The sequence below is a fragment of the Centruroides vittatus genome, unplaced genomic scaffold, assembly GCF_030686945.1.
Source record: "Centruroides vittatus isolate TY-2023 unplaced genomic scaffold, ASM3068694v2 contig_882, whole genome shotgun sequence".
Taxonomy (NCBI): domain Eukaryota; kingdom Metazoa; phylum Arthropoda; class Arachnida; order Scorpiones; family Buthidae; genus Centruroides; species Centruroides vittatus.
In genome coordinates, this window is record NW_027122574.1 from 2598355 (window position 1) to 2620045 (window position 21691).

A 21691-nucleotide genomic window follows, 5' to 3' on the forward strand; every position below is an offset into this window, starting at 1 on the left:
ACTTCAGATATGTTGTAACATGATTTTTTTTCAAAAATTTTTTGCCTTCTGATAGGAGCATCTTATAGATTTATTAACTTCATTGTCTCTGCCTTTTCTCTGTTTTTTTGTCTCTGTGGATTTCTAACAGTGTCAATAATTTTGTGACTGGAGGGTCGGTATCTCTTTGATGCCTTGTCAGAACTGACACCACTGTGTCTCGGTTGACATGGGTGCCATGACGGCAATTTAGTTTAGGTTAAAAAGTAGGTCACGTGAGCAATTTGGGTTTCAGATGGAGAAAAAGAGACAGCCCAGCAGAAGTAAAGTACTCAGACACTAAAGTTAACAACTAAATAACCATTAAAATTAAATGAAAAGGAGTACATGATACAATCTATATATAGGTATCATGGTATATCAACTTAGCCTATCTATCTAACGGTTGCAAGAGAGAGAGTTTACAATTATTCAAGAGTTGGAAAATACCTGCGTTGATGGTAATGCTTCTTGATTTGGGTTCTGTGAGGACTCAGAGGTTTGGATCGATCCAGGAAAGTTCTTCTAGGCACAGTTGAGGGTAACGTGAAAATCCAATAGAGTACGATGGGCACTGACACAGGAAAATTTTGATGACTTTAATCCTAGAGTGACTGGCGACGACTGCCTGACTGCCTGTTTGGTATTATATTAAAATGATGAAATTGGGACAGCAGGTCAGAAGGTCACGTGAAAGTGCCTTTATCAATGCTTAGAACTTAAAAGAGGATATACTCCCAGGTGTGAAAGTTGACAAAGTTGACATTATGACATTAAATTGTTTATGTTGAAGTAGGGATTCTCACAATTTCATCATCAGTCAACTTTCACAACAGCTTCACTTTGATCTGTGTGTAGGCTCTTGTCAATTTCCTTTTTTGAAGTTTTCAATTTCACACAGCTTGGAAATCTTTTGTATGTTGTCTTCATGCTACATCATTATCATCAGGATCAATTGTCATGATGCATAACAGTAGGCTAAAGTTTATGCTAAGATTGTTTCAAAGTAGACTAATAAATACTATACCATGAGGCTTAGACTTAGAGGCTTCCAACATTTAGGAGGCCCCAAGACACAATGCAGAGTATGTAATTGTTAAATAAGTAATAGAACAGAAATGTAAAACAATGATAATTTAGAAATTTCTTGTTAAAATTTAAAAAAAAAATGTAATTGCCTGCTAGCCTTATGTATGAACATAAATTTATAGGAAGGTCTGAGTTTAAAAATGTGCAATGTGTAAAACACATTTAGTTGCAATCTATTTTATGATGGGCTTTTTGGAGAATTTTTCAAATGAGGCAATCTGTCAATGTGACCTCTGTTGATTAAAACTGCTTACAGTATTTAAAGGGATAAAAATACTATTTACTGTTCCATTCTCTTCCATTCTATACTTTCATTCATTTGATGAAAGTAGTGAATGGCGTTTTTAAAATTAAAGTTGTATTATTAAATATTTTGTGCATGCATATTGCATGTCATTGTTTGATTTTTTTTTTTTTTTTTTTTAATCATATTTAATGTTTTAAAAGTCAATCACTTATCTGAAACGGTATATGAGGTGATACAGTTATGGCAAAACAGATTTTGAATAAATGTATTAATTCATCAGTTATATAAATTGTATTCTACTGAATGAGAAATATCAATTTAAATTTATTTTAAAATTCTGTTGTGAAATTTATTGATAATTTATTTTATATCTGAAATTGGATGAGTAAGGAGCAATGCTTCCCATCCATTCTGCTCTCCAACCATGACATATATACAGTATATATATGCTCTGCACTGCTGATTCTTGGGTTAGCATCTCTGGTTATATAAACTTACTATAAATATTCGTTATATACTTTATCTTCTTGAAATAATGGTATTAGTTTGAATATAAGTTTTATATGTGATACAATGTAAATGTCACAAACTATTTTTTATATTTATATTATTTATTATATATAAGTTTTTAAAAACGCATGCTTAAAATTGAAAAAGTTTATTTCTCTTACATGTTTTCTGTATAAAATCTAAACTTCAGTGTCATTTTATATTTCTAAAATACCTAAACTAATGGAAAAATAGTTATCAAACAGCATATATTTAATGTAACAACTGATTTAAGTCAATATTGAATAAATAAAATGAAATTTGTGTTCAGAGTTTTATCTATATAATTTTGGGTTTTAGTTTAATTTAATGTAGTGATAGTTATTAACAATTTTATTACTTAGTTTCTAATTAAAAAATTCACAGGAAGGCATTAACTAGGAGAAAAGGATTGCCTACGGATCTATAGATTTTACAATGTATACGTGTACCATTGGCCTATTTTATTTTATTTTATTATTTATGTTATTTATATCATTTATGTTTGCGTAGTTTAGCAACGCACGTGAGTTCTATTTATTTGAACTGCTTGTTCGAAATAGTATTCGAATGTAGTTAGCCTGACGATGACTCATGGAATGAGCCGAAAATGTTTGTTTATCATTAAAATTAAAGGTTCTCAGCATTAAGGTGTTGTTTGTATTACAGTTTAATAGAGTCTGAGTGAAAGTAGAGTAATTTTATTACAATGAGACTATCATTATGCAATCTTTGCTCTTCAAAAAAACAGTTTATATCTTCTAAATTACAAATTAAATTGACATTAATAAAAAAAATACTTAGTTAAAAAAGTATTTGGAATTTGAAGTTTCTAAAATCTTAATACATCTGTAATAAATTTTTACTATATGATCAGGATAAATTATAAATAATAGAAAATTTAATTAAAATAATAATTTATTTTGTTAATTTTTTTAAAAATCTGGTTTGCTTGAATGAAAATCAAAATATTTAAATATTTTTATAAATTTTATGCCTTTTTAATATATATATTAAAATTTGTTTCTTCAGCATGTCCATTTTACTCCTCAAGCATTTGCAGAAATTATTTATGAGAATTTCTTATTTGATATACCTAAAATTATGGATTTGTGTGTATTATATGGAAGAGGAAACAGAAATTTACTACAAAAAATGATCAAAAATATTTTTGAATGGCAACCAAAATATTTAGATGATCTAGCAGCTGCTGTTCCTACTATTCTTGAAGTGAGCGTGTGTATATGTGTTTATATATACATTTTTTTTTTCTTAATTACAAAAAGAATTAATAAATACCTATTTATTTCTTAATGCTGAATTTATTTTTAGGTATTTGATACAATAGAAAACAAACTGGGTTTAGATAATATAACAGAACTTGAAAATAATAATGAACCAAAGAAACTTGATGAAGCACTTACTCCTGTTAGCACATTTACTTGGAACAAACTGAAAGATCTTATATTTTATCTTGTGGATACAAGTGCTACTCTAAATGCCTTTCTAGATATATATCCACAAGCTGCTGAATCTTTCCATAAACAAGGAACTGCAGTCAGGTTAGAATTAGTTTTTGGTTTTTATTTAATTTTCAAATAATAAGATATTTTTCAAAGATGTTAATCTCCAATTTCAGGATATCTAGTTTTTATGAGATTATTTTCTTACCCCTCACAACTGAATTAAAGAATAGAAGTAAAGAAGAAGAACTAAAAGAGTATAAAAGTTTATTCAATAAATGTAAATATAAGAAGAAATAGAAATATATACTGATTTTTTTTTTTCTTTTTATATTTTAGCTTAATAGCTGAATTAACCAAAAGAATTTATCTTGCGAAAACATGCTTAATAAAGTCTTTCAGGGAAATAATATTTTACTGTTGTCTTCAACCAATTTTAGATAGGTAATAATTTTAAATCTTAATTTCTTTCAGTAACTCTTAATTGATTATGTTTATTTGTAGACAGGTGACAAATGCTGAAGTATTCTTGCAAATCATGAGCATTTGTGTTTCAGATAAATGGTATGTTTAATTTTTTTAAATTTTAAATTTTTATAGAATAAAGTATTAAACTAGTTTTAATCTTCTCTAGCTTTATCTCGGATTACCAAGAAGTCTTTCCATTTGAAGAGGATATTGAATTGTTATCTCAGGCATCAGTGACACTGTATCCTTTTTACTTTACCAACTCTGTTATGACACACTTTCCTTGTTATAGATATATCTCAAGTAGGATCAGAGTTAATGACTATTTCTCATTACTAGCATTTACAATTTTTTTTATAAAACCCATTCCTACCCTCAAAATTAAGCTTTTTGCCATTTTATAATAATTAAAAATATGAATATGATATTTTATTATTAAAAACTTTTTATGGCTCCCCCTCAGTTTTAAATGTTGCCAGGAAAGTTGTGAAAATTGAGATTGTTGTGATTTTGTAAGATATATATTAAAAACCATTCTACTGAACTTGCTTTCTATTCTATTAAGAAGTATAGTTAGTTCTGTGTTTGTGTCTATTTCACTTTTACTTGCTAAATAGCTTTTTATATGCAGGATTCATGCTTTTTTACATTTTGAACTGTTAGGCAGGGGCATTTTCTTTCAGTTTTGGGTTTAATAGTATCAAAAATTAAATTTCACAAATGATTTTGTCTATTTTCTCTTTATAGTTTAAATCTTGTACAATTTATAAAACATGATATAAAATTACCTTTTCTTTTTTTCCAAATTATTAACTTTCCTACCTTTAAGAGATTATTATTATTATTATTATAGCTCTGAACCATATGCCTGTTTATAACATGAAGCTCTATTTTGATCTTTCAGACATGATTTGTTTTTAAAAATGTATTTGAAATGTATATAATGAATTTGGATTGTTTATATACACAACAGAGTTTCTTTAGTAAAACTTTTGATGTTTGTGTGAAAAATTTTTTACAAAATAGTTAACAATCTTATAAAACATACACAGTTTATTGTTTTATGATAAAGCCAACTATTTGATATTTAAACATGTATGAAAGTTTTAACTCTAAGCTTTGAAGATTTCTTCTTTCCATGTACTTGCAGACTAAATTGTTTTTGCCTTTCAGGCTGCAAAAGGAACTTGTGTAGAAAACTAGTTAAACAACTTCCATCAGCCAATTTTGTCCAACTTCATGTTTAAAGAGTTAAATAATAGACTAATTGTATGATTATACAGTACACTATATTTTAGAATGTGTACTGACTGTGCACTCAAAAGTTGTTTCTCTTACAAGTAATCAGTGCTTTCCTATGTTAAGATTACCAAAATGATAGTAACCAGTTAGTATATAGTCAGCTAGTTCGCCTATTCTCTATTCATGAAAATATATAAAGGAACAACACCGGAGTGAAAATAAATTAAAACCAACAACTGTAGTGCCTTTGACCGGTGTGCTTCTCTCCTCTTTCTCTGTAAAACGCAAACGTTTTCGAACCTCGTTGGTTTATATTTAAATATATTTAAATATTTTATATTTAAATTTTGTAGAACAGAATTCCGTTACGCCTGAGGAAGAACCAACGAGGTTCGAAAACGTTTGCGTTTTACAGAGAAAGAGGAGAGAAGCACATTGGTCAAAGGCACTACAGTTGTTGGTCTCTATTCATGGTTATCCTTTTTCAATTTTGTGATTACAGTACTTGCAAGACAATAATTTTTCTTATATTTTGATATGTTTTTGTCATTTCTTCAATAGGAATTTGGATCATCTCCTATTGAAGGAATGACAAAACTATATCAAAGTTAAGTTAATTTTTATGTAGTAATATATATTATTTTCTTAAAAATTTGAAACAATTTAAATTATGGTTCTTTAATCTTAATGAAAGAGATTCCACTAGTATTGATTACATTTTGAGTGGAATCTATTCATCATATGAACTTCTAGATAAACCACTTGTGTATAAAACTGTGCCTATTTTATCACCTGTTAATTCAGCAAAACAATCAAATGAAATAAATCAGGTAATCTTTTAATTATGAACATTTTTTTTTTTATAAGTGAACTTTTTATACAGTGTGGTCTTGCCTTACTCTGGGGTTGTATGTCAGCAGGTATCATGTAAAATGAAATTCCATATAAATTTGTGTACTTTAAGTACCTTTAAGTGATTGCCTAGATGCTTAAACAACCATTTACAATTAACAGAACAACATGAAAATGTGTTTAAAAGATTTTTTTACTATAATAAATAATAATAGTACAATAAACCACAAAATTCCAGCAGAAAATTAATTACAAATGTTTGTGACCTTGTTTAAAGATCATCTTCAGGCTACAGAGAATTGAATTATTGAACTGCTTAACAGCTTTCAGTAAAACTTACTACAAATTTGGATTAAGTCAATAGAATGTTTGAAAAGTAGAACATTTTAAATTTACATCAATTAAAAATAACCAATGAATTAATTAAATATAAAATAAATAAAAACATATACATTTATTTGTATGTATATATATAGTAGTTTACACAGATAACAAATTGAATATAGCTTCCCAAGTATATTCATTAACCAATAATTAAGCTATTAATTAAAGCCAATAATTAAATTAAGCTATAATATCAAAGTATAAGCTATGCCAACGTTAACCAAACTCAATATGCTTTTTTTTTATTGTATTATTTATAAATTGGGAATCCCATCATACACATCAGTGATTCCAAATCTTATCCAGTCTATGTACCCCTTTTCATAAATTCTAAACATCATAATGTGTTTGTTTATTTACTTTATGGTGGATTGGAAAGTTTATTCAACTAATTATTAAATTAGTGGATAAAACTTAATAACTGCACCATTATCTGATTTTTAATTGTTAATTTGCAACTTAAAGTACTACAGCACTCAACAGATATAAAAGAATTGAATTAAAATGTGCAATTATTTATTGTGACATTTGTTAAATGAGTCTGCAATTTTTCGACACACTGCTCTCAATTTAGTAGTGGCTTCTCTCTGTATATCATACTTTTCCTGTTAGATGACTGGCATGACTCTGTTGTTATCTAAATCCACTCAGAATAAAATTTTTGAATTGAAATAACTTTTGGTCTGAACCAGAAGATCACATATAGTTATTCAGGGCTTCCTGCCCCTAAGCTTTCTGGTCTTGATTTTCACTCCATTCTCAAGAGTAAAGAAGGACAGACAAATGGATGCCAGTTGGAATTTCTGATTTAAAACTTTTAAAAATTGCAACCCAATAACTGAATTGGGTCCTCGCAAATGCATAAAATATCATAAGTATGTAAGAATTCAAGTTACCAACTTCTAAAGATTTGAGTGTAGAAAATTTAAATTGCATAAGTATAAATTGAAAACATACTAATTGAAAATTAAATTTTGCAACCATTTCAAATTTATTTCTGCATACTTTTTGAAAGTGTTTTGCATATCCTAGGTATCCATCTCACAGGTTGGGAAACAGTGTTCTACAGTGGAACCTCACTTAATGAGCATAATTCGTTCCAGAATCTTACTCTTAATGCGAAACACTCATTAAGTGAAACAATTTTTCCCATAGAAATTAATGTAAAATACGATAATGCATTCCACGTCGAAAAATGCTCAAATGTTTTATGTATAACGTTTATTCAAAAAGAATTGTACAATATAGGAGCATGAATCATCATCATCATTTCTTCTAGCATGGAATGAACCATCCTGGAATGAGAATTAGATTTGCAGAAACAAAAAAAGTCACAGCTTAAATGTTTGATAAACACTCTAAATGATATGCCAAATTCTTGGGTTATGTATAGGCTATAATTAAATATTAGAAATTAATTAATTTGACTAGAGGTAAGCAGTTATGTTTCCATCTCATATTAAATTTAATAATTATAAATAGTTAATTTTTAATTCAGACATTTCTAAAATTTAATTTGGAATCGGTCATTAAATTTAATGAACTAAGAATTTGGCATATCATTTGGCATATCATTTGTTATATAACGGGCTATGGTTGTTGATGTTTATAAGTAATATGTGAACACAAGTTTAGAAAAATATGTGATCACAAGCGACACTAAGATGCTAGTGGAACGAGTACTAAACACAGATTGATGGAGCATGCCGCATGCGCACAATTCAGGACTTCCCCTCTCTTCATCACTCATTATGCGAAATATCACTCGTTAAGCAAGGCAAATTTTTTCAATTTGTTTTGCTCGTTATGCGAAATACTTGTGCAAGGTGCTCATTAAGCAAGATTCCACTGTACATGATTGGTTGGTTACAGAATCTCATATAAGCTGACTTCTACGCATTACATATATTCTATTTACCATTAAAGTTTATATATATGTTGGTTTTTGAAGACAAATGTATTTTCAGTTGTGCTAATATCTTTGCTTATTCAGGATTCCTGCTTGGTCATATTATCTTGGCAGCATGCATCTTCTGTTCTGTTGCATATATTGTTAATGCAGTAGCTTTGATATCCTTCATTAAATTCTACTCATGTTCCTTTATGCATGCATTTAAAGGCCTGACTATTGCTCATATATATTCTCATATGGTGCAGAATTGGAATCTTTTATGCCCTTAGGATTCTGAAGGGATCCTGTTAACTCTATCATCTACCAACTATTAAGGAATGACACTGATGTAGACAATAGGATTCCCAATTTATAGCTAATATAATAAATAAAAACATAAAGACTTTGTTTGATGTTGGTGTTGCTTATAGAATGCATTTACTTGGAAAGTTTCATTTAATTTATCTCTATAAACTATTATCGCGTTCAGCCCTTAGCCCGAGATATCTCGGGCAAGTTGTATAGCGTTACAAAAAATGGGGTCCTTTAGGACCCCTAAAAAAATTTTTTTTTTTTTGATTTTTCGGATGTTTTCTAAGTCTCCAAATTTTTTGAAAAATTTTTACCCGCGCGAAAAAATTTTATTGCGAGTTTAATTAACCTTTAATGACACGCAATTAACGCTTAATGGTTTTTTTATGGGATTTTTTTATAAAACTTTATTCATCTTTCTAAAGTTCTAGTGCGTCGATTTTACTTCGGTAAAGTTATTTAAAGCTATTTTCTGATGTCAAAAACAGCATCCAATAGTTTTTTAATTTTTTTAATTAATAGATTTTATTATATATACGTTTAATTAAGTCGGGGGGTCGGAAATTTCAATTAAAATCGTAATTTTAAAAAAATATTTAGAAATATACCGCCATCTAGTATTCACCCTACTTTTTACCCTTCTCCTCCCGAGAGTTTCATGAGAATGTCCCGCGAAAGACGACACCAGCTGTTCTCAAGGTCATCCAGCTGTGTAAACAATGACACATCGGTGTCAAGTTTCGCGCTAAGGCGAGACAAAGGAAATTATACTTTGAAGCTTTTTCTTCAAAATTAACACATTTCTATAATTTTTTTTCGTTTTATGTTTAACTACATTAAAATTAAAAAGTATTTAATTCGCTCGGTATACAAGTATTATGCATTTATTTCATATATTTTTGTTTTTATTTAATTTATTTTATATTCAATTAATTCATTGGCAGCTGTTTTAAATGGTGTAAACTTAAAACCTTCTATTTTTGGAACGTTTATCTGTCAACTTGGTTCAAATTTATAATATATTCTACTGAAAGCCATTAAACAGTTTCATAATTTTGATTCTCCGTAGCCTAAACATGACCTTTTAAATAAGGCCAAAAATGTTTCTGATTAAAGTTAAAGTTTTCTGCTGGAAATTTGTGGTTTATTGCACTAGAAAATTTACAACTATCCAGTTTATAATATTTTATGATAATAAATAACAGTTCAGTTTAATATTTCTGAAATTATAAGATTTTGCTCTGTATATATCATAGAATATATAACTTTAGAAAAAAAACATGCAAACTGCAATGAGTTAGTTGCATTTGGTAGTTCTGTGTTTGAAATGTCAGAACCAGAAAAACATTTTTGCTGACTAACTTATAAGAGTCAGATTTAGTGATACTAATCTAACCATTTATTGTGTACAAAAAACATGAATTCGTGAACATCAATTCCATGTAAAACAAGACCTATTGTAATATATATGAAATTAACAAATTTTATACAGATTCCAGAATCTGTTCCAAATTCTGAAATATGCAGTGATTCAGTATTAGATGGTGCTTGTGCTACACCAAAATTGGAAGGTGTTGAATTGGATTCTTTAGTAACTCAAGTTTTAGATGTTCTCAGTCATTTAGGAGAAGGATTTGTAGAGGTAATTTATAACTATTTTCTAAACTTTTTGTGAAATCTTGGTGTTTTATAAGTAATGAAAATTTAAAACAGATATTTTAACTACATTTTTGCATATATTAGATTTTAATCTTATTTTTAAGTGGCTATTTTAAGACTCAATGGAATAATGTAATATATAATTTTAAATCATTTTAATGCCTTCATCAACTCAATACAATCACATTATTTTTCTGATTTAAAAGTTAGCAATTTAAGGACTTTACTTGAAAATTCTTATTTAAAAAAAAGTACAGTCAAACCTGTTTTTATGCGGGGGATAGGGACCGCATTAAAAAAAACTCATAAAAAAAAATCTCACGAAACTTCACGAATGGCTGTAAATAATAGTTTTCGCGACACAATTAAAAAATATTTTTTTTATGCGGTCAACAGGGACCGCATAAAAAAAGTCTCACATAGAAAATAACTCAAAACCGTACGAAATAGAATTTATTGACAACAGATGTCAGCACTTGACTGCATCATCTGGTCTATCGTCTGTTTTTTACATATTTTTGTCCAGGTGGTGTTTTGTTGACTTAAAAAGTAAATTATTTCATTTTTCACATATTCATGCAATAATATTACTATAATAAGTGCATTTATGCTATAATAAGTTTATTTAGCTATAATAAGTCAACGTAAGACATGACGAATCGCACGAGACTAGTCGCCAACTATACCGCACAAATTAAAAATTCGCATTAAAAAAATCGCACAAATAAAAATCGCACATAAAAAGAGCACACAAAAACAGGTTTGACTGTATTATCATAACTTGTCAAATTCTTATAAATTATTAATAGCATTAATTTTTTCAGCTTCATTACCAGCCTTTTTATTTCAATAATATATCTTGATCAAAAATCTTAATCCTCCATATTACTCAAATATTTTCATTAGGAACACAAACTAATTAATACTAGTTTCTGATGTAGCATCCCATAAATTCAAATTTGCTTTATATAACAATTCATCAATTTATTTTGTTGCACAATTTCCTTTAATGAATATTCTTTCTGTTAAGAAATTGTGCAACAAAAGTATTTAAGATATAGAAAACTAAGCTTTGATGCTTGATAAACTAAATTTTTAGACAAAACATTATCAGTTTTACATTATTAATTTTTTACAAATAAAATTTTGATTTATGACAGACTATGCAACACACATTTGTGATTAGTAGTTTCTGATTATAAATTTGTAAATATCTTCTTGCAAAGTTATTAGATAATTAAAATAAATGATTAGTTAGTGAATAATTGTCTTTTTCTAAGTAAACTAAAACTTTTCATGATAGTAATATTAATAATAATAATCCTACAAATATTTAGGATTTCAATAGGCTAAACCAACAGAACATGCACAAATAAAGACTAACAAAAGAACACAACAGCAGACTAAACTCAATACTAACAACACAGCTGAATGCAAAACACACTTTTAGGGGCAATAACCATGTCATCCCAGTAGCAACATATTATTTGAAGGATATTCATATTTTTACATTGGACAACTTCCGTGAATTACTGTAGGCCACCTCAGAAAATTTAGATAGCATGCTGAAAATTTGTATGCATGTGGATGCCAGAAATAATACTTGTCCTATAAATATTTTTATATTCAGTAGTGCTGACTCAAAATTGGTCAGCATAACTACTGAACTACTGAATATTCTTCTTGCAACAATTAACAGAATATATGCTTTAATTTTCATCCATAAAATTTGGTTAATTTGTCTGTGTAGCTGTGCACATTATTTGTTGAATAGAAATGTTGTCTTCAATAAATTTATAGACTAAATCTAAGTGTTTAGATAAGGGTCCAAGATTCTTGATATCGAAATGAGTAGACAGTTCATTTATACCTTGATCAAGCTGTAAACAATTCGTGTTTGAATTTTAACAAAGATGGATATATCATTGTCATAGATGAATAAAAATAAGGCTTGAACAAATAAATATTATTAACCAACCAAAATAGTACCAAATAATAATATTATTATTTGGTACTATTTTGGCTGGTTAATAATAATTATTTGTTCAAATCTTATTATTATTCATAGTACCTAATAATAATTGAGGTTCTGCTGTAATATATTAATGAGCGCCTTGCATAATGAGTGATTTGCATAACGAACAAATCAAATTTTTAAAAAATGACTCGCTTTTCAAGCAACGTTTTGCATAATGAGTGATGAGGAGAGGGGAAGTCCCAGATTATGCGCGTGCTCCATCATGCTATTATCTGTAATTTTTTTCCCCCTCCTGCAAATTGAGTTTCCATTTTAGATTGGTTCATTCCATGCTAGAAGAAAAGATGATGATAATTCACGCTCCTCAACAATGTATATTGTATAATTTTCTTTGAATAAACATTATACATAAAATACTGTATTTACTTGCATATAAGACAATCTCACATATAGGACAAGGTGTGACTTTAAAGATCATAATAAAGAAAATTAGATATATTAATACAATTCTAATTTTATTTCATTTTTAATCACATATAAATTATCATCAAATGCATGTATTAAGGCAAACAACCATGTTTTTCTTGACGCTATCACTTTTTGTCTACTCACACTCGCCCTCCAAAGCTTGGTTACAATTTTCCTCTTTTTCACTCTTACTCCACAAAGCATGGTCCTCTGATCCGTCGAGTGAATTTAAAACGCAGTATTTCCTGAATGACTGCTATCAACTTTTGAAGAATGCTTTTCCATGCACCTGATACCCACGAAGCAAAACCAAAAGATTATAATGCACATGACAGGAAAAAGTTTATTTTTAATGATTCAGAATGTACAAATATTCATTAAAAATATCAATTTAACAAATATGAAGTAATTATATTTATAATCATTGCTAAGTGACCAGCTATTTTTGAATAATCTCTTTAAAAGCGACATTCACCTTGACCTCCATAGCACCCTGCTATAATGGCTGCATGAACTAATACATGGTTCACAAAAATTATTGCAAAAACGCAAAGGATCCTTCACTCGCACATATAGGATGACCTAGGTTTTTGAAGCAGTGAAAAATGAATAAAAACCTCGTCTTATATGCTAGTAAATACGGTATTTGAGTATTTTTCAGCATGGAACGCATTATGGTATTTTACATTAATTTCTATGGGAAAAATTGTTTCGCGTAACGAGTGTTTTGCGTTATGAGTAAGGTTATGGAACGAATTATGCTCGTTAAGCGAGGTTCCACTGTATTATTATTGGGTACTATTTTGGCTGGTTAGTAATAAATAAAACACAGCAACAAGATCGTGTACTGGTGTTAGATTACATTTGAATCAAGCCCCTCCCAGGAGCTTAGGATTGTGTAGTATACCAGTGTAAGATAGTGGCAGATCCAAGAAGTGTAGCTTTTTGAATTTGGCAAGTGGTGATTTTGTGGATGTTGAGTGTTTTTTAAATGCTGATGGAGATGTTTTGGTATAGCACCTAGTGTGCCGATTTCAGATATTATTTTGGCTAGTTTGAAATTCAGCAAATCTGGTACAATCTTCAAATCTTGATATTTTGTGATTTCTCCCTGCTCCTTTACTTCGATTCTGCTGTCACCTGGTACGGCTATGTGAATTTTCCACACCTGGTTCTCTTCAATGTTAGTAATGTCCGGTGTGTTGTGTGCTAATATCTTATCTCTGAATTTGAAAATCCAACAATATTTTTATGTGGTCATTTTCAGTGACCTTTTTTTTAATTTGATATTCCCACCAGTTCTTAGAGGCAAGCAGATTTATTATTATTATTTACATACATACATACACACACACACACACACACACACATACACACACACATATAACTATCTTGAGCAGTCACATTATACCTTAATGCCATCAGAGCTGAACGTAATTCATCATGACAGCATCAACCAGACTGTCCAAGCTGTAAATAGTCTTCAGTAGTTTCCCTTTATTACCTTTTACTGTATAACCATCAGGATTAGGTATATATAACTCCTCATCCAGATTTTCATACAAATATGCACACGTTACATCAAAGGTCTATTCCAGTTCTCTGGCTGGATCCTTGTCTATAAACTTTTTCAAAACAAAACAGAAAACTTACATTAGCATCATTTTGCTACATGGTTCTCTTGCTTTTCCATGCACTTGATTCATTGTTATGCAAGCATTTTTATGCCCTCAGATTAGAATATTTTTGGCTGAACAATAAACCACAAATCTATCACTACTTTCACTTCTTGGTCCTAAATGAATAGATAGCCCTTAGTGCCTCTTTGAGTGAACTAAACAAGTTATAGTCCAAAGTGATGAGATTGAGACTCTACTGGAGGATGAGTCATTGTTTCAAACTTGAGTTTCCAGAGGTGTCGGCAATGTGAGCAACAGTATGTAGATGGCCATTGGCATGCATCAATGGTATACCTTTCAGCAGTAGTCTTTAGTGTTTGCTTTCAACTTGCAAATTTTAGCCTGGCAGTAAACATTTCACTCTAACGATCCAGTAACTGTTTATTTCACTCCTCTCCTGATATAATCTAGTGAGTCCCAAAAAATTGTAGGTATCAGATGATCAGCTTTTAAACTTTCTTTTTGCTGGATGATTGTGGAAGTTTCTATTTTATAATCTGCTGTTTACTCTTTGGCTCTTAGTAATGGAACCATGTTTTATCATCATTGGCAATTCTGTAAGACTGTGTCATATTAATTCCCATAGCAATTGAAATGCTTCTGTTTGTGCAACATTTTGAGTTGCTTTGAGTCCATCTTGCATGTATCTTATATGTAACCCAAGTAGGTTGTGGATGATTTAGTAGGCAGAAACATCATTAATCTGAAGATGATTTTATTGCTTTGTCAATAGTCATTGTGAGAACCATGTGATGCGTACACTTGTCTTCATTTGTGGCCATGGATGGGCATCCAGTTCCTTCCTCATGCATAACAGTTGCATAATCATTTTTGAATTTTTAAATCCATTCATACACACACCACTGTGGCAAAACACTATTCCCATATTGTGCTAAAAGTCTTTGATGGAGTTCAGTCCTTGATACACCTTCTGACCACAAAACAGATTACTGATTATTGCTCTTCTGTGATGTACACACAGAGAATAACCATAATTAATGGCAGTGATAATTGACATAACCTAGCAACATCAATGCTGTGCAAAATGACTGTTGCCATAGAAGCACAAATAGAACTGCAGTGTGAATAATTATTGACTTAACATCACGAATGTATTTAATAATTATCCACAGTACAGTTATATTTGTGTTTCTGTGGCAGCACTGTCATATTGCACAGCATCTCTATGCATAAGAAATTAATATAAATAAGTCATATATTTGTTTATTAAAAACAATATTTGCAGCAATGTTTAGAGTACTACAATTATGATACAGAAAAAGTGATTAGTGCATTACTTGATGACACTCTTCCTAGCAGTTTAAACAAATTGGATAGATCAATGAAAAGGTATTTAGATATTTATTTGAGACTTTGTGGAAAGTGTTTTAAAACCTCAATAAAGTTGATCTTTTTATTTTGAAGTACTCGGAAGTCTTCCATTCTTTCCAATCGTAAAAATATTTATGATAATGATGAATTTGATGTGTTTTCAACTGATAAAATAGATAAAAGTAGAATTCATAAAGGTAAACGGTAAGTTCTACAAAAAAAAATTTATCATTCTGTTTTTATTTAAAAATTATTTTACTAATTCAATAATCTAAAAAACTAAAATTTTTAATTTCCTGATTTTACTTACTTGTATGTTAATTATAATTATTGTTACAGAGAAGATAAACTTTTAGATATAAACATTGTTCTAAAACAAGATAAAAATGCCTCAGCTTTAAGAGAAATATATCAAAAATATGATGTCATAGAAGAAACAGATGATACTTTTTTATATGAGGATGAATATGATGACACATACGATGATAGAAATCTTGGACCTGAAGAGCCACCTTCTCCTGATGACATGTTATATAAAAGGTAGAATTGTTTCATATTTAGAAATAAAAAAAATTTAAAGTAACACTAACAAAATCTCCACTGCATGTTATTCTAATATATTTTGGATCAAACTGTTCAGTTGACCTTAGACACTTTTCGAATTGATTTTATAATAAAATAACTTGCTTTTTCAACAAATATATGTATTTTATGAACGTGTTTTTAAAATTTTAATATAAAATAATACTCGTAAATATCACTTACAAAACCAAAAATTCAGCTAATAGAACAAAACATTGATTTGAAAACATTTGTTTTCCATCAGCATCCAGTGTACAGTGTGTTTATTATTAAAATAATATTTTTGTATAACTAAAAGATATTCTTATGTAAAAAAAATTAAATACAGTAGTAGAGACTCTATTCTAACCACCCTTATTTTACTCCTGATGTTTCACTTCACTTGACATGTTTTAAAATTCAAAACAATTCTTTGCAAACAATGTTAGTTATATAGATCAAATAACTATGAATGATTTAATTATTAAAATTTATTTATATATAGTAATAAAAAAAGAAAACACGATCATTTTAAAATATGGAGAAAATTAATAGACCTTTATCTTTTGAAAATCAGCAGCTGATGTTTAAGTACCAGCTGCTTAAAACCAATCACTTGGATACTGTTTTGTTGTGTACGTGTAAAAGATTGAACTTTGACATCTTCTAATGCACAAACTATTTTATTTTTTCAATTTTAGATTTTTCCAGTAACATATCCAATGTCTTAACTATTAGTTTTCTATTAGTTCTTATATAGTTTTCTTTTCATGTGTGGAGACCAAATTTTCAGATTTTGGTTTTTATTTAACATTAAAATACAATATTTAAGTAAATTTTACAATAAAATTCATAGCCTGTAAATAAATATAATGCCAACATGCATATTTATTAATAGACTGTGAATGTTACTTAATTAAATTTTACAATAACATTCACAGTCTATTAATAAATATGCATGTTGGCATTATATTTATTTACAGGCTATGAATTTTATTGTAAAATTTACTTAAATATTGTATTTTAATGTTAAATAAAAACTAAAATCTGAAAATTTGGTCTCTGTATGATAAGCCCTAAAAGATCCAATGTTCCCTTTGACTACTGTTTCATTTTTCTATAAGAAATCTATTCTACTTAGTATTTTGTTTCTGAATCAATGAGACCAATGTAGCTTTTGCTTGTATAAATGTGTGTATTATAATTGTACAGAATGTAAACTGTGCATAGAATATTTTTATTTTTTATTTCAAAAAATAAATAGTCCTCATTAAAATAGCTTCAGATGTTATTGCAGTCCTTTATCTTTTGCACAGTACAGTAACTGTCAAAATGTTAATAATAATAATAATAATACAAATTTATAAAGAAAAGTAAAATTAGAGATGAATTTTTAATTTTAACAATTTTCAAAATTATGAATGTTTAACCTGTTGAACCTAATCATCAAATGCTATACTACTGTATATTGCTTTCATATAGGTGGAGGTGACATTCAAAATGTGTTATGCAATTTTTGAGTGAAAAATCACTATAAATCAATTAAAGATACAGTCTGTCCAAAAAAATCTTTGGTAACTACCATTTATTAACTTCACATGTTCCAGAATATAAACTTTTGACGACTGGACCTTTCTTTTTAGGCTGCTTGGCCGTCAAGTTTAAAAGCATTCCTTTAAAAAACACAGAAGAATATCCAATTAAAATTAATATCTTCAGTTGATTTACAAAAAATTACCATCTGATGACACTATACAAGAAAAATCACTTTTATCTATGCCCTACTAATTGTGTAATTTTTAAAAATGAAGTTACCATATTATCTATGCTTGTAAACTACTTTGTTATGCTAATTTCAGAAATCCTTGTTTTATATTTTGACTTTTAAATGCAATTTTATGCATATCACATGACATGTCAATTGAGGTATGATACATAGCATATTTTTATTGCAGCAATTTAATGTTGTGCTTAATTAAAATTGAATATTTTACACACACAGCTTTATATATATATATATATATATATATATATATATATATATAATTTTATGAAAGAAACAAAAAAACAATAAATCCACACTACTAAATAGTTGAATTTACAATATTAACCTGGCCAGTTCCATGGAAATTTTTCAATAATTGAAAGATGCAGCCATGATTTTCTCAAAGAATTCTCAGGAATATCTGCAAATTTGAATGGTTTGGACAGATTTTCTTTCAATATAATATTGTATGCTACAAGTATTTCTTTTTACTAACTTAATGGGTTTAGTTTTGATGTATTGGCAAATAAAATCCTTCTGTGCTGTTCTTGTCTGTCTGTGTAAAACAACAATGAAAGAATAATACATCTTATGATCATACAATATACAACAACAGACAACCAGACAGGGTGACCTGGAACCAATATTGCTTTTACATTTCTCTTAAGCTTCCAGCTTTGAGTAAATAAATGTTTATTCCTTTGCTTCTGCAAATTTTCAATTGCTAAGTAACCTTCCTTGGTATCTATCTCACAGAAAAGGAACAAGTATTGCAGCTAACTTGCTATTATTTTGTCAGCAACATTTTTATGGTAAATTGCCTTTTTGCCAAAACAATATTAAGTTTGCAAATTTTCAAAATAATTAATGGTATCTAAAAAAACTTTTTTGATACAGGCCTATTACTATCATATTTTTGTTAAATTACTAATTAATTAATTAAATTAAGAACCAAGAGTGGTTATTGCACTCATCATTTCTGTGTGTGTTTTACTCAGATAGTATGTTTTGATGTGACCATAATTACATGGTACATTTTGATTGCATCACTTTTTGCTACATAGCACATTTTGTTTGAGGGCCATGGATTTCTGCTGCTTTTTCTAAATTAACAAAACAGATTTGGAACTGAAAAGTACATTCCATTAGATGCTTAGACACCATTTGAGTATTACGTAGAAAATTATATAAATGCATTTTTTCCAGGGACATCTTAGCACATTTTGAACATAAACTCAACATATACTGTTTTAGTTGCACAAATAATATAACAGTAGTTGAAATACCATAAATTTGCTTGTGCAGTAGACTCCCCCTATAACACTGTAGATACGTTTTGTGTTATACGAATTCCATGTTGTACGAGCCACTTAGATTTTACAAATACTTGATCCATTCACAACCCGGCACTTGTGCAGTTTAGGGATACGGCTGTTTGAAAGGTTTTCTTCCATAAAATTAATCAATTCTAGACTAATTTGACTCGAACATTTCCAAAACACGTATAATTTTTTGGGAATAATCTATATAAACTATGCTATAAACAAAAAATTGTAGGAATACTTACCGAGTGTGCACCGTTCGAAGACGCCATTGCATAAGCTTGTTTTTGTTGCGGAGTGGCTCACCGAACGGCAGACGTGTTTCCCGATAAGTTATTCTTTTTGCGAAAAATTCGCCGATCTTTGGAGACATCATTAATAGAAATATAATTTTTATGGCCATTGAATAATAAATGTTTTTTAGTAGGTCTGCTGCTCGTTTAAACTTGGTCCACTAATTGGTCCAGATTTGACCAATCCTATCGAGACACGAGTCACCACGACAATCTGTTTCATTCTTTTATCGTGTTATACAAACACGATCGCAATTTTTCCAGTGTTATACGAATCCATCTTATATGAACCAATATTATCGGGGGGTCTACTGTATTGTATTTAACCATTTAAAAATAATAATTTTTGAATTTTGTCCAATAAAGCTGTAATTGCATTTAATTTTTTAGACCCATTAGGACGCCAAGGGTATTAGAAAAAGGCGACCATTCTGACGACGATAATTCATCTCCCAGTATTTCTGAAAAATCTGTACGTACAAATAAAAAAAAAAGTTCAAAATTTATATGCAAAAGAAGAATTTTTAACAATATAATTTAATTTTACAGGAACAAGCAAGCAGTAGTATACATAGGATTGCAGACGAATTTGTTCCAAATCCGGCAGAATTGCGGAAGAAAGAAGAAGAAAGAATTCAGGAAATGAGGAGACATCACGACGTTAAAGGTAAAACTCGAATAAAAGTACATACTAAACCATTTGGTTTTAGCATCCAGTAGAATTTCTTTACTTAAGGAATGTTTTTTGCTCCATGTCGAGCCATTAAGCAGTGGGATGCGAAGCAATTTTATAAAGACTTACGTAATTACCCATTAAACGTCCACAGAAAATTAAGCGAACATTTTTCTTTTGGTACCGTAATACGTAAAGCATTGGCGTTTTAATCTTATCAACTATATTACTTAAATGCCTAACCGTTAGAAAGTACGTGTATTGCGGTATCTCTCCAAATCTTTCCGTCAGATTCTTAAATATCTTAACTTTCGTCGACATTTCTTTGTCTTTCCGATTCGGTATAAACTCCTTTTTGTCGAACTTCAATCATCTCATCTTGCCGGAATCACCATATCGGAATTTTATTTTACAATATGCCACAGAGTTGCAGGAGACTGGAAGACTGGTCATTCCTACTGGAATTTACACCATGGTAGTATTGTTTGCAGATGTGAAAGTGTAAAAAAAAAGTGAAAAACACGTGAAAACCGAAGCAGATATTTCTACACTCCACATATCAGAAGCAACAGCACCTTTATGCCCACAGAAATTCGTGCAACTTTCTATAAAGTGCGTGCAATATCCATAAATGCCACAATACTTTTTCTAAAGCCCTGGAGTTATTTAGTACGAATATCAAAAGTTGGTTATAGACATTTTCCTAAATTCCGGGTCCGACCCGACGGAAACAGATATCCCGTGGGCATAAGATTGTATACATTAAGGCATTTTCGTTTCCTACGGGATCCCTCCGAGGTTGGAATTACCGGCGATTGTCTGCTTTTTCGTATACGAGAGGCGGGAGATTTGTATTTGTAAGAAATATACAAAGGGAAGAGGGAAGAGAAGGACTCTGTTATTAATCCTGGTCGACCGATAACAGGTGGGCTAAACATAAAAACTATTCGGAGAAAATACAATAGACTATCGGGAATGAGCGTTTATTACTCTTGACTAAACTAAATAACGAAATAAAATTGAAAGAATGTTCCTTTCCCGATTATTCGTATAGCGACGGCTGCGAGTAGTCGTCCATCGCCCGGCTTACTCTTCAGAATATAAAACAATTAAAAATAGCGTGGTAAAAAAAGATTCTCCGGTACGGAGCCGAAAACATTCCTTAATTATCCATCCAACATCGATAGTAGTTTAGCACGTTTTCTTCCACGAGGGTATCGAATTTCGTACGTTTTGGAGGTAAACGGACCTTGTAAAGTAACGTTCGAACCCCTCGACAGGTAAAAAAATTAATTTTTCTCATTAACAGGAAAACCTCGCGGCCAGGGCCAAGACAAAACGACGTTACGGAATAGGGAGTACAAGGAGAAACACAAAAGTAGCGTGGCCAATCACAATCGCAGATTTCAAAGCGATAAAAAACGGCAGAGGGGAATGTTTCCTACATAATCTCTAGAAAAGTAATTA

At 29.8% G+C, this 21691-nt stretch overlaps 1 protein-coding gene across 3 annotated transcripts in view; it reads left to right on the forward strand.

Annotated features, from left to right (window-relative positions):
* LOC136983451 (activating signal cointegrator 1 complex subunit 2) overlaps positions 1-21691 on the forward strand; it is a 60933-nt gene that overhangs the window by 38975 nt on the left and 267 nt on the right. For all 3 annotated transcript variants that reach the window (XM_067280189.1, XM_067280190.1, XM_067280188.1), the window contains 14 exons: positions 2915-3112; positions 3215-3444; positions 3522-3602; positions 3685-3789; positions 3850-3909; positions 3980-4054; positions 5750-5885; positions 9987-10136; positions 15525-15628; positions 15704-15814; positions 15950-16150; positions 19942-20023; positions 20101-20218; positions 21534-21684. In XM_067280189.1, the coding sequence (XP_067136290.1) occupies positions 2915-3112; positions 3215-3444; positions 3522-3602; positions 3685-3789; positions 3850-3909; positions 3980-4054; positions 5750-5885; positions 9987-10136; positions 15525-15628; positions 15704-15814; positions 15950-16150; positions 19942-20023; positions 20101-20218; positions 21534-21673 (1791 nt within the window). In that variant the 3' untranslated portion in view covers positions 21674-21684. The remainder of the gene's footprint in view (positions 1-2914; positions 3113-3214; positions 3445-3521; positions 3603-3684; positions 3790-3849; positions 3910-3979; positions 4055-5749; positions 5886-9986; positions 10137-15524; positions 15629-15703; positions 15815-15949; positions 16151-19941; positions 20024-20100; positions 20219-21533; positions 21685-21691) is intronic.